This window comes from Chlamydotis macqueenii, chromosome 4, assembly GCF_036417535.1.
Source record: "Chlamydotis macqueenii isolate bChlMac1 chromosome 4, bChlMac1.mat, whole genome shotgun sequence".
In the NCBI taxonomy this organism is placed as follows: Eukaryota; Metazoa; Chordata; class Aves; order Otidiformes; family Otididae; genus Chlamydotis; species Chlamydotis macqueenii.
In genome coordinates, this window is record NC_141559.1 from 42,657,927 (window position 1) to 42,672,647 (window position 14,721).

Consider the following 14,721-nt stretch of genomic DNA (forward strand, 5'->3'; position numbering starts at 1 on the left):
TCCAACCCTTTGGACATATTACACCGAGTAAAGAGCTTCCCACTTCTGTTTTAGAAAAATATGTCCCTCTCCTACTTCCCACTTTTGAACGTTTGTTGTTCAAATTGTCAGCACAGATAACATTCTACTTACTTTTCCTTCATGGCTTGGGTAAGCAGTTCTCCCAGGTACCACAGATGCTGCCTTCCTGCCACCAAAACCAAACCTATGCACCTCTGCTACAGATGTCTGATCCAATGTGTAGCTTCCACCTAGCATTTTATTTCCTTGCCTCAAAGAGAAGGCATTTGCTCTCTTAATTTCTAACTCTGCCTCTATACATTTCTCATCCTGACTTCAGCAGTTTTCTAGTAGTAGTGAGAGGAGACTGCACATGATTAACATTGGACACACATAAGCAGGTCAAGTTTTTTGTCAGCATTGCCAGGATTTCTTGGGACAAGGCTCGATCCCTGTGCTGGGCTGCCCGGTCACAGCCAGCGAAGGCCTTTGCTCTGTGCTTGCTTTCAGTGGAGACAGGCAGTGCTCGCAACGTCCGCGTCAGCAGGCTTGTTTAAAATATCCAGTCGGTGAAGTCTCTGGGATTATTTGCTTAAGCACGGTCCAAGGCATAATTTAAGTCCCTGATTCAGCAAAACTCATAAGCACCCGAAACTCCCATTGAGGTCAGTACAGCTGTAGTGCACTCACCAAAGGACTATACCAAGTCACAGCCGTGGTGACTAACGCACGATGCAGGAGGAAGGGAGAGAGTATTCTAGGCCAATTCAGTGAACCATGACCATCAAATCTCAAACTAGAAAATAGAAAACATTACTCAAGCTCTCCAAAGTGCTGTACTTTCCCCTCATATTTAAGTGTTACAGAAACCCAAGAAATCAATTTTGGGTTTGAAATGCCAATTTAATTTATTTTTGTTGGATTAGAAAAGTATAAATGACTTCTATTTCTAAGTAACATTGCTTTTTTTTTTTTTCCCTAGAACCACAACACTTTATTTCCATGACGGTCCAGAGGGGAAAAAACCCTAGGATTCAGCAAAACACCTCATCACACATTTAACTTTTAGGATTATGTTTAGTAAGAGTCCAATGCACTTAATCCTTTATAAAATGAAGGCCTAGGAGTGGTGCATACGAGAAAGACAGAGGAGGAGGTGGTTGGGCATAACATCAGGCTACATTATAATTAGTCACTAGGCATACTAGTTCTAGCTATAAAAAAGTAATTTAGAGTTATAAGCAAAACATAACATTCATGCCCTAGGGACCTCTTTTATATTTGGAATCACTATTTCAGCCTCTAATATCTCTTCCAAAAGCATTCTGTTGTGTCACTAAGTACAGCAGAAAGATAACATGAGCCAGCTATAAGCCACTGTAGATTTGTCAATAGTGCTTTTACTTATAAGAACACAGGCCAGACACAAATAAGCTTTTAATAAAAAACATTAACCAGAAGTTGACCAGAATTAAAAAATACTATTTCCTTTAAAAAATGTTGCTTTTGACAGGACTGTAAAAGAGAAATCATGCAAACAGATACATGCAGACGGATCCTCAGACACAAACTAGAGAGTTCCAGCCTCTGCTAGCATTATCTCATGATAAAGTCCAAAAAGCTCAGAAGTACAGGTTTGATAATTTTTCTCCAAACTAGGTCTTGTACTTGACAGAAGATGCTTCTCGTACTGGTGGATTTAGCCACTACTCAATAAAGACAGGGCTGTAGGCTAATTAAATCACAGCTGTGAGAGTGCAATACTTGACAGTCAAACCCAAACCTGTTACACAGATCAGCAGAAGTACTGAGAGAGCAGATGGAAGAATTCCCACATCGTCTCATTCATCAGTAACACGCCGAGTCCACACAACAAAGGTTTGCCAACACAAATATATTACAGTGCAAAGACAGGTGCATCCTGCTGATGGATCTTTTTCCACCAGCGCGACCTCTGAAGAGCTGCTTGGTTTAGCTGTCTGAGGCGGTTGTGCAGCTCCGACAGCAGTTCCTGCCATCAGCCTTGGGGGCTCTGGCAACGTGGCTATCACCACAGAGGCCCCACAGAAACGTAACCAGCCAAGTTCTATTGTGGTCCTCATCTCCCCGACATCCAACCACTTGGTCACATCCAGTAACAAACCTCACCAGCCTACTGTGGGAGAGGAGCATTAGTGTCATTTACGAAGGGATAGCTTAGTGTCAAAAAAAGAAATAGCTGTGGTTGGACCAGACAATGTTTCACTGATCTCTGTAATTACAGGGCTGTTTCTCCTCCCACCCGTTCCCCACTGGCACATTCACTGCTGACATGTCAATCTTTACGAAGAGAACTGCAGCAACTTTCCCAGACTCAGAAACTGATGTTCAAGCCCAGCTGATCCCCTGCTGTGGAGAACAGTTGACACACATTACCCACAGCATTTTATATTTTAGTATTTAATTTTTCTTGCACTGTTTAAGTGTTCACTAACACCACCAAATCAGAGAAACTGAGTTACAAGAGCACCATTGTGTTTTGCAGTTACGGCCAAATTTTATCTGCATTTGACACCAGGTTCATGTGGATTTCCTTATCAAGGAGGATTCTATGTAAGAAAAAGAACAAGTGAGAAATATTGTCTGCCATTTTATTGAGCACAGCTGCAGCAGACCTCCAAACAGCAATGGGGTTGTGGCATGCACAACTGCACCACTGAAAGTTGGTCCTGAACCAGTCTCTGGTTCTTCAGACAGAATTCACAGGTCATCTCATTCTTGTTCTCCTCCTACTACTTCCTGGAGACATTCTCAACAGAAACACTCCAGCCTTCTGAGAATTGTCTAGCAGTCTGTGGCAGAAATCAGTATTAACGAATGTGCATTAGGTGCACGTAATCAAGAATGCTGAATGCCTAGTCACGATGAATACCCATTTTGTTAAGAGTTTTAAAAGCACTTATCTCTTTGCACGTGTTCTTATTCTCAACAAAAAGGTTGATCTTTACAAAGCTCATTAGTATTTTATTTTTAAAGGCTATTAAATTTCATCTTTGTAAAAAAACCTATATTGTGTATCAAAGATCTTAAATTATTGAATGCAAAGAATTTCAGTGATATGCAGGGGATAACAGTTACTTGTGTATTAGAAGCTGGACAGAGGTATACAGGAAACCTTTGATAAGGAGCAAAAAATAAGCAGATTTTCCTGATCTGTGTCTACTCAAAAGATGCACTGAGATTGCCTACCAGAGAAGGACAGAAAAATTCTTTCAACTGTAAACTATTTAGAGCCAGCATTCTTCAGCTTATTGAGAAGTTCAACCAGCTGAAATAAGAAATTTGACCTAGGGCACGTCCCTTGTTCTGGAGAACAAAGTCAATGACCACTTTGAAGTCATTCTGCTGCTGACTCATCTTCTCTCCCAAGCATCCAGAGATAATACCATGAGAAAATACGGCAGCAGCTAACCACAAAAGATTTTGGGGCTAGCAGCTGTTGGCAAACCAAAGCCTACTCTGCAGTTGCGGATCTGAAAATTTATAGGTTTGATTGAAAAGTGACCAAGTCTCCCATGCTTTACACTGCTGCTAAACGGCATCATCTTTCATCTCGTGCCTTAGCCGTACCAGTGGGACAAACATTTTTTGAGAAAAGGATAACACAGCCTGAATAGCTCTGTATTTTCCAAATATGAAAATCATCCAGCTCGGTTTCTTTCAGACATATTCATTCCTCTAGGGCAGATATTTGCTTTCACTGTTTAACAGCAGGGGGCATATTCAGTGTATGCCAGCAAAGTTTAATGAAATCAATGAAGTAGCACTGATTTGTAGTAATTGAGAATCCAACCATGTGTTCTAATGCCAAATAATCTGGATATTTTAAAGGCTTATACTGCCTTCCTTTCTGGGAATGGAGTGTGGGGGGGAAATCAAAGCCCATTTGCTTTGTGGAATGGGGTTCCGTCTAAGATAGCAGGGACAAGAAAACAACTGTACAGATATTTAAAAATCACAACATTTTTATTTCTGCCTTTGTAATTGGAGTGTAGTTTTCCTTACTGTGCTAGCGAAATTTCTGCTGTCTACACGCCTGTACAGGCTGTTCCCACCACCCTGAAATTAGAAAGTAGCTCGTGTTTGGAGACATCTTGAGAATTGGTTTTGATCTAAATGACTACTAGGTGCCAACATCAGAAGGCTTTTGGGTTCTGCATGCCACATAAACAGAACCACAATGTAGGCACTGGAGTTGGCTGCAAAGTGCAGCCAAGTGCTATTCATTTACATGTGCTAAGAGGAATTTTTACAAGCTGGTTATAACTGTGAGTAATTGAAATCTGGGGCTAACACTACTGTGTTTACATTGTCTTTACTTCACTGAGAAGGAACAGCAGAGAAGTTCAAAACTGATTTTGCCACTTCTCTTTTAAGCAAAATAATACAGCTGATAGGAAAGAGTAAAGCAGAATGTAGTGATTTCTGACATCTACTAATATTTTATATTTAGTGTAACCACTATGATTTGATAGGCATGCATGAAATGCTCATTAATATTACATTTTGAATGGCTTTTGCACATTGCAGACTGGATACAGAGAATTCATTTTTGTTCCTTTTATCAGGCTGATTCTGATCAAAGTGCTCCTCAGCTGTTAAAATGGATCAGCTAAGTCTCTCACCCACAGAAATCAGTCTCTATGAGATTTTCTCGGGCAAGGGTTTAGATGTTCCAGCTGTTGATTGTATCTGGAGGCAGGTCTAACCCATCAGAATCTATTTACAAATTCATGAAAACCAGTCAAGCCTTTACTTTCAAAACAAGTTTTATACCACATACCTTGCAAGAACAGGAATCGTCGGTTTGCCAAATGAGGAAACTGAGGCTGAAAAAAATGAGACCTCAGTTTTCAAGAGCAGCTGCTAACTTCAAGACTCTCAGCAAGATTGTTTCCTAGAAAGTAAGAGCAATTTGGATGACACTGTGGAAGAAGAATGCATTGCATCCATACAATTTCCCGAGAGCCCTCTAATACTAGTGTCACTGCACAGATTATGTAGAAAGTAGACACCACTCCTGTTCATTAATGCAAACCTGCAACTCGTGTTGTGCTTTTTATTTAACTCGGTGCTCAGTTTGATATATACATTCTCAAAGCACACCCATGGTATAAAGTTTTTCAGGTAATTCAGGAATACAGATGCCTAGTTCTGGGTGCGTTTTGACAGAAGAACAACGATGCAGCTTGGGCCTACCAGAACAGCAGTTGTTCTCGACACAAGCAGCAAACAAATACAAGCTGCAGAGACAGGGTAAAGACTGAGGGCTGCATTTCCAGACCTAGGCATCCAAGTTCCTCTTAGGTTCTTTCACAGAGCTGGACTCTGGTAACTGAGGTGAGTATATGTATTGCAGATTCCTGGTAAGAATCAAAGATGATGGGTACACTGGCATCTCCTACAGAAACCAGTGGCATTACTATTTATTGTGCATGTATACGAAAGACTATACCATGGAGTTTTAGTAATGCCAGACACAAATCTTTTTAACTAGACAAGAGGATTTTTGTGTTTCATTAAGGTCAATAGACACCTTTAAAAACATTTGCTTAAAGCTACTGGAAAGAACAAGCCAGTTAAAACATTTTGCCAGCCCTGTGAAAAAAGCCAGAAGGCTCAGGAGCTGAGTTTTTAAGCCTATGCAAACCTATCATAACTGTCATTACTGCTATAAGGCAGAACCAATGCAGTGGGGGTGGACAAGATTTAAGGCACCTTTGGCAAGCCAAATGCTAAACACATATTAGAATTAGGCAGTAACTACAACAGCAAAAAAACTCCAACCCAAGTGAAGTCTTACTTCTACTGCACAGCTTGTGTATGCCGCTTGTGTGTACTTCTACGCACTGTTGGTGTGTACTTTTCTCCTATGGATGCACTGATGTCAGATCACAATTCTGAAAAACAAATAAAGCTGGTTTTCTATATTCTCTATTCTGCATTTCTACAAGTCATGTTGCCTCCCCCCACCGCCTTAATTAAGGGAAGTTAGACGAGATGCTCCCTCTTTACTGAACGGACTTAATGCTGTGTCACTCAGTGCTGGCAGAATCTAGGTCCCGGTCAGTCTTCACTAACAAGGAAGTAGGTGAACCATTTGCAGAGTCTAAACATTTTTGCAAACACTTTTAGGATTAACTTTCTACCATTTTCCTAGCAGCCACATGTATATAGCAGACACGTAACCACGTTCAAATCAAGATCTCCTGGTTAGGCAGTTACTGTCTGACTCCTGTGCACAGCAAACTTTTTCAGAGCAAATGAGTCTTCTACCACCAAACACTTTTGCCCTCAAGTGAACGTTCAGGTAGATGCTTCGCCTTCAAGGGACCTTCTGTCAATATAGACATAGCAGACCCACTACGCTAGACACTTCTTCCTCCAGGGAAAGCACTTTATAACTATTATGCACCTGATACGCTGTCGACAAGACCAAACTCGTCTGTCATGACCAGACCTACTTCTTCTGAAGTTACCTGCAGAAATAAGGAAATGGAAAAGATCAGCCTCAGTTCTTCCTACAATTTTTGCATTATATTCATCATTCCAAACTTCTAACGTTATGGAATCGGAAGATTTTTTCTCTATGAGCAGAAATATCCTCCTATGAACTATGAAATGAAGTTCTGGTAATTTTATTGTCAAATTATTCACAAGTAATTTATGTTTAATGTTTGCATACACATTTTCATTTAGCTGTTTGCTAAGAAAATATTTATTAGGATTGGAAGTTTAACATAGTAAATCAAACACTTAACATTCACTGGACTTCAAACATAGATATAAAATACCTTACAAAATTTTTTATGGAATTACATGAAGCAAATGCACAGGGTTTTTTGTGTTTCTACACTGAATTAATCCCAAGCCAAAACCAAAAAATAACCCCTAAAAGATCACCAAAAAGGCATGATAAACTGCATTTTTGTCATTGTTGCACTGCTATGTAATAAACCCTTTTTACAAATATTTACTTAATGTTAAAAAGATCAATTAAAAATGTATTCCATCTAACAGAACTATTGGATTAACAGCTGATTTTAACTGACTTTACATCATGAAATTCTGTTAATAGAGGTACCTTAGTCACTTAGTTTAAAATATGGAGAGTAGAGATAGAAAAAAAATTAACCTTTAGTAGTCTTTAATATAAAATGCACTAAATTTTCCAAAATAAGAATATTATGACACACTAGTGCCAATTTATGCTGACAAAAGCTGGATCAGCTTCTCTCTAACTAAAATTCATTTCACAAAACCTTTATATATTACATGAATATTCAAGTAAACTATTTAAAAATATTTTAAAATGCAAAAACTGAATTATACAGTGTTTCAGAGAGATGGTTAATTTGGGAATGCTGTCATGTCTAACGATATATATTTATAGATATGGTTTTTTATTTTTAAGACCATCATGATACTACCTGATACTGCAAGAAATTCTTGTCATTAACATTTGATATTTTTCAATGTATAGCTTAAAAAAAATTATAAGGATTTAACACATCACTGTGTACTTTTTCATCACTGTTTCTGTGTACTGTGCAAGACGGAATCACACTACTGGCTTCCCTTTGTAAAGTGCTGAGTAACAGCCAAATTACATCATATTTAACTGGAGATGACGGTGCTCAGCGTCTTGCAAAAAATCACCATTAAACTGCTATAATCAAACAATAAAATAATAAAAAAACCAAGTTCAGCTAAGTAGCGTGTGTTCACCAGTGTCAAATCTCTAACAAAACCCTGAAAGATTAACAACTCTTTTCTTGCAGGCTGCATTCTTTATATCCATCAGCTGCAAGGACATTGAAATATTTTATTAATGATTCAAACACTGGACACCTTCTCTGGTTGAAGGTAAGTTGCTCACTAGTTTTGTCAAGTGGCTTTTGGGAAACTTTCAGAGCAAAATAACCCAGCAACAGGAAATTGGAATGGAGAATGCCAACCATGCACAGTTCTACTACTGCAAGAATTGAGTAACACATGCAAGACAAAGAAAAGGTCAGACCATACCAAAGTAGCAATGGTTAAGAAGTTAGCAAAGTTTTCACAGTGTTTCATACAGCCTTTTACTTTAACACAAGTGCATCACTTACCACCACTACTGCTCAGACATTTTAAAACATCTCTTGGCCATGCAGATCAGTTTGAGAAGAAAACATAGCAAATTACACTTCTTAGGCATTTTTAGACATTAAGTATAACTTATAATTTTATTTTTCTACTCAGTCTTATCAAACAGATGTTTTGAAGATATCACCATTCTAAGTGTTGGGCTTGAACATTCTTTCCAATTTTGTTGGATCCTGAGTGCTAAATGCCCAAAGAACTGGCCAAATATACAAAGCTAAGCTTTGTTCAAATAGCCAAGTTATTACATAAACAGAAGGTATAGGGAATTTCTTATTGGTACTCCTAAATTTCTTCCTTCCTAACCTTGAGGTGATCCTAACCTTGAGATGGTTGAATTTTTTTCAGTTGTTCATCTTTGCCTCCTGGAAACATTACTACACCTGGGTGATTTATCAAAAAGTGGAACTAGACTCAAAACACCACTGACTTCTTTTTTTCTCTGTCCAAATAACAAAATACACTTTTTTTCCCCACTTGGCAAATTCTATTTGACACCACATCACCACCACTCAACATTAACTCATAAAACAGAGACTTCACTGTCAGACACAGCAGGGGAAAAACGTACAGAGGATAAATGGGAGGCTCTTTATCAGATATAATTGCTCATAAGGAGAGAATCCAGCTTCCCCTTAGTTATTCTTTCATAAATTAATAATTTGTTAAACTCATAAGGATTTCAGCTATTACACAAAATTCAAGTTTAAAAAAAACAAGAATAAATTAGTTACAGCCTTGTAAACAATTGTTCATTTATGTAACATACTTGGGGGAAAAAAATGTTTCTCTATATAATAAACCAGACAGTACAAGGCACACATCACACTTAAGAATCCAAAGTGAAAAAACCAGCAGATGCCTTCATCTCCTTTGTTTGCTGGTGTAATTGTGCTATAGACACTGTAAAAATATGTAGATTTTTGTTTACATTACAGTCATTTGAAAATATTTCATGACTGTGCTATTTCTGGTAAAATATTTGTGCTATTTTACAGTACAGTATGATTTGAAGCTCTTGGAATGAATCTTCTCAAATGTTCTCTACAAAGCTGCCGGGGAAAAGGCCAGTTTTTCCATTTCGTTGCAGAGTGCCTTTGAACCAGCCATCCTCGCGTTTTTTGTGTACAAAAACAATGTCACCTTCCTTAAGTTCAAGTTCTGCTTCACTCTGAGGAGGATAGGATACCACAACCCTGTACCTGTGTAATTAGAAAAAAAAAACAGCTTAGTTTCAGCTCTTTTTTTTTTAAAAAAAAAAAACAAAAGCACAGTTCTTTTAAAAATATTCCTGTGCATGTTAAAACTTATTGAAAGAGGAAACTGCCTGTAACTGTTTGCTGAGTATGTAACAACTTAAAAGTTAAGTACATCTTGAACAGAAAATAATAGCGATAAATTTAAGTCAAATGTATGCATCTCTTATAAAGTTCTTTTTCAGAAAGATTCCTGTAAAAATACATAAATGGTTAAATAACAGGAGAAAATTGTAAACATATTTTTTTAATATAAATTTGCAGACTCTTCCAGCCAGCATGAGTCAACAATAAACAAAGCATTCACAGCAGTAACTGGGCATAATTTTCCAACTGTATGTTTAATAAGATGTTATCCCAAGGAAGGCTTTTAAGGGAAGGCACAGAGCAAAAAGGAAAAACTAACAAAACCTATAAATTTGCATTGTTTTTTTAAATTATTTTCATTTATCTTAGAAGCTTTTCAGGATAGAATGCATGCTGTCTTATTTCGACACAGTTGCTCATTTTGCATACTACTATATTAAAAATAAACATTTTTAAAAGCATTCAACTCAACAATTTTCTTAAGCACCCGATTAAAAAGTGGGTTTTTTTTTTTCAGTTTTTCACAGTGAAATAACTTTTCAAATATGAGCACATTAAAATGAGGCTGCACTCTTCTATCTCTGTTTTTAAACATGCATAACACACAGTTCTAGCACAGTTTGAGTTCACATCAAACCTAAAATTTAAGTGTTACAGCTTTGTAGACAATTGTGTCAACTTCTCGATCAAGTTTTCTGATAGATAATATCACTCAGTTTCTCGTTACACAACCAATAATGTCTGCATGTTGAAATCAAAGAGAATCCATGGCTGACTGTAGAATTCAAAAGCTTCTACAGTTAAGAATCTTAATGCAGTGCTGGGAGGTCTGTTGGACAAAATCTGATTTCCAGTTAAAATCAGAACACTTTGCACTCATGAAGACTGTGTATTACTTAATGCATTAAGATAATTATTGTCTTAATAATCTTAAGATAATTTATTACCTTAATAAGTAAGATAATAAACAAACTATCTGATGAAAACACAAAATAACAGGTTACTTCTAGTACAGGATGGAATACCAACTATAGCTTAATATACACTTAATAATACAAGTTAATTCTGTAATACTGAAATTCAGAAAGATACTATGTTATAGTAGTACCTTTTGCTTAAGAACATATAAAACAAAAATGAAGTCTGCCCATATACTTAAAAGTATTCAGTAAACAGTAGCAGCACTGTGTAAATAATTAAAGTCTCTTGGGAAATCTATGTATAGCAAATCATATTAGGACTTAATCAGTTGTCAAATGTTATTTATTAGTGACTTACAAACTATGACTTTGTTTCAGTTATGACAATCCCCCGATTTCAGAGCACGGGAATTATTAGATTCACGCTTCACAGATGTTACCAAGGCAATTACAAGGTTTATTACCATACAGCTCCAGAACGCTCCTCAGCCAACCTAGGCAGCACGGCAGATACCCACACTAACTTCTGCTGCGGGCAGCTTGGGTTTTAATGCTGACTTAGGACATACGAAGCAAACATTTTAATACACTAAGTTTAATTAAGACTTTAAACTACTTGAGATAAAACAATAGCCTCTACTCAGGTAGGATAAGATAGTAAAGGATAAGGAACTGCAATAAAACTATGAAGAACTTCTACTGTTGTAATAAATATGTTGCCTTCAGGCTGAAAATTAACCAGCACAGTACGTAACACACACATAGCACTAGCTCTATCCAAAAGAAAGCCCATTAAAAAATGAGTTTCAAGGAAGAATGCCTGCCCTACTTACTTTGCAATCTGTCAAATGCTGCCCTGTGAACAACTGACTTGAAATACGCTTGGTTTCAGTTTCTAATGCTGTCTGTCAGTAACCTCTGCGCTCTCCGGAATTGATAGACTAGTCTGTTCTTCCCCTCGCTTCTCCTGCTGCCTCCGGAGTGTCAAAACCAACCGTGTGCCAAAACTCATCTTCTCTTTGCTCTCCCTACAGGATCACCAGCTTGTGCAGAAATACTCTTCTGAGCTTTCCAAACAGTTTTGAACTCCCTCAACCCTGCAGTAATTTATTACTTCTCGTTAACTTTTAGCTTCCCGACTACTTTGATATCCATCTTGTAATCTAATGTCTAAACCAAAGCACAACAGTCCTGGTGTTAAAATGGTATTTGACTGTATTTTTCGATGTTTAATGAGAAGAAATCCATCAGGCTTTGCACCTTTAAATCACATCTCCTTCTTCTTTTGTTATGCCAAGCCATAAAACTTTATGTCATATTCTATTTGCCCAAACAGAAGCAATCAGATCCAGATTCATCACACATTCACACAGCTGTCTATTCAGATCACCTTCGATCAGCTATGGAACAAAAACTATTTTTCCATTACCTATTTCATCACCTACAACATACTACCAAAACTACCAATTTCATGCAGAGTGAAAAGCTTATGCTTCACCTCTCAAGTTCTCTGCCAGGTCCCCGGAGAAAAACGATCACATTTACTAATAGTGACCTATGTTTTGGCAAAACACGTTGTTGTGGTTTTGGCAGGGATGGAGTTAATTTTCCTCTCAGTAGCCGGTGTGTTTTGGATTTCGTGTGTGAAGAATGTTGATAAACACCCTGATGATATGAGTTGTTGCTAATGAGATCAAGGACACTGTTGGCAGAATAATTGACCCAAACTAGCCAAAGAGAGTATTCCATGCCATAAACGTCATGCTTAGTATATAAGTGGGGGCTGGCCAGGGCGGGTATCTGCCTTCCTGGCATCCATCTCTCTCTCTCATTTGCTGGCATCGTTCCCTCTACCTTGCTGGCTCCCTTTCACTCCTTTGCTTGCTGCTCAATTTTGTTTCCGTGATCGCTGCTCGGGACGGGCTGTATCGGTCATTGGGATATCGGGTGGTGAGAAAACTTACATTGTTCATTTTGTATATTTTAGTATCCTTATATTCTGTTATTATTGTAGTTTTCCCTTGTTATTTTAGTAAACTGTCTTCATCTCAACCCATGAGTTTTCCTTTCTTCCCGGTTCTCTCCCTCTGGGGAGAGGGAGGGTGAGCGAGAAACTGTGTGGTGATTCGGGCTAAACCACAACACATGTTAATTCTTTTATGTTTGAATCTTCCCAAACATTTCCCTGTTTATCTCCCTATTCAGTATTTGCAAATGTTTTCCATGTCTGAAGGTCAAATTTGCAGATCTTTTGTGGTTAACTAATCTTTATTTTACATGCATCTAAGCTACAATATGCATTTTCTTCTATTTTGTTTGACTGTCTTATGGTATTTTTTGTTAATTTTCAAAATATTATCCTAATTCTTTTTAATCAGCTAGTGATAAAATATTAATATTACAAAAATGACATTATTAATATTCTAAAACCAAAAGTACTTTAGCTTCCCAGAAGCAGTCACTATATTTGCCATCAGTTCTTTCCTGATATTCCCAGTGTGTTTGGTTGTATCCCACGGTGCTGTTGCTCTTTCCACTTCTGAGAGGTTTTTGTTTGGTTTTTTTTTTTTCCCTAGGGTGGAGGGGTGGTGGCATGGTCTCTTTGCACATTTCTCCATTCTACTTTTCTTTTTTTAATATTGGCATTTCTCACTTTTCAATAACATGAAAAATATTATATCTTTCATGTGTTTCTCTCATTCTTCATTGCTTCTATTTCACTAGACACAAAATACTGATTTTCTTCCCGACTATTTGTAGTTGATTTTTTGAGAATTATCTGTGGTTTTCCTGATCACCAACTGGATAAAAATATTTTCTCACATGCAGAAAATTTTAGCTGAGGAAAACACAGAAAGTTTGAATTACTATTATTACACAAGTTGAATTCATGCTTATTATTCAACTTCTTGCTTTACTTTCTTTTTCTGACACTTTGAATTTTTACTTTTCAGCTCACCTATGCCCTGCTGAGTAGGTGCCTTGACTTCTACAGACAATCAATGCCCATCTAAGGCAGCCTGATTCTCAGCATTTAATTACCAGCATTACATGCTGCCAGATGCCATAAAACCTGCTGCCCTCTAAACCCACTGGCCTGCTCACTGGAAGCAGATGTTACACCAGTAATTTTGTGGTGGATAAAATGACTTAGGGTCACTTTAATCACAGAACAAAATTACTGCTGTCTTTCACTGTAACTGGATGAAGGATTCATATTATAGTTTAGGATATGCAGTGATGTGTACTTAGGTTCAGCTTCAGGTCTTTAACACCACTGTGGTGTGCTGGTAAGTTTACTGTTACAGGGCTATATATTTACTATAAAATTTAAGGCTATTTAATCAATCTTTCCCTCTAAAAGAGAAAGTTCATTAGAAGAGCCTGAAATATTTTTTTACCTCTTGTCTGGAAAAAACTAAACCCATCAGATAACCAAATTAGTGTGCATTCATAGCATAACATGGCGCTCTCTGGGAATTGCAGGGAGTTAGGCCTATGTTTTTAATGAAATGACAATGATCCTTGGCCCTGTCAGCACTGCATCAATATAAGAAATCACAACACCCCAAGACAACTTGTATCTTGGCTGAAGAATCCAAAGAAATGACTGAACACCATTGCCAAGTCTCAGGTGACAGGAATTCTACAAACTGATTCTAACTGAAAGCAAGGCTTGGCTGAAATTTCATTTTAACTTCTCTGTTCTTTCTGTACAAGGAACATAGGAAGGACCACGGACCACAGTGAGCAACCAGCCTCGCTCACAGAAGAGTGAATATAGGAATGGAACTAAATTACTGGTTTGCTACAGAGAAGACTTGCAACAGTAGGATGGCATAGAATGTCAGCATCTTGCCTTCCTTTAGAGATATGGCCACTGGTAGTAAGTGTACATCTGCAAATGCATGCCACAAAGAACTTGTTTGCTGTCAAGCACATCAAATGCCCATCCATTTATTCTGTACAGTTGGAAAAAAGTTAACAATTTTTCCTTGAAATTTTCTGTTGATCATACAGGAAAGAGGTACTCTAAGAACTTGTAGTTCTAGTGAATGGAAAACCAGTGAGATTAGAATAAGAATAAGGATTTTGGTGAAAACTCCATATCCAAAACAGGAACATTTCGAGTGCCTTCCAGAATTGAGTCAGCTACTTTTGCTCCTAATTCATGCAGAATAATCAGCAGAACTTAACTCCTAAATCTTCTAGTCATCTTTCAAAACAGAACTTGAGCGCCGACAATTATACTGCAAAGCCAGAGGCAGAACAGAAAG

General features: G+C 37.7%; 1 protein-coding gene across 1 annotated transcript in view; it reads right to left on the reverse strand.

The window, feature by feature from the left end:
* Positions 1 to 6,741: 6,741 nt before the first annotated feature.
* Positions 6,742 to 14,721, reverse strand: part of SH3RF1 (SH3 domain containing ring finger 1) — an 89,177-nt gene continuing 81,197 nt past the window's right edge. Inside the window, exon 12 of the mRNA XM_086747117.1 lies at positions 6,742 to 9,383. Within this exon, the coding sequence (XP_086603243.1) occupies positions 9,215 to 9,383 (169 nt within the window). The 3' untranslated portion in view covers positions 6,742 to 9,214. The remainder of the gene's footprint in view (positions 9,384 to 14,721) is intronic.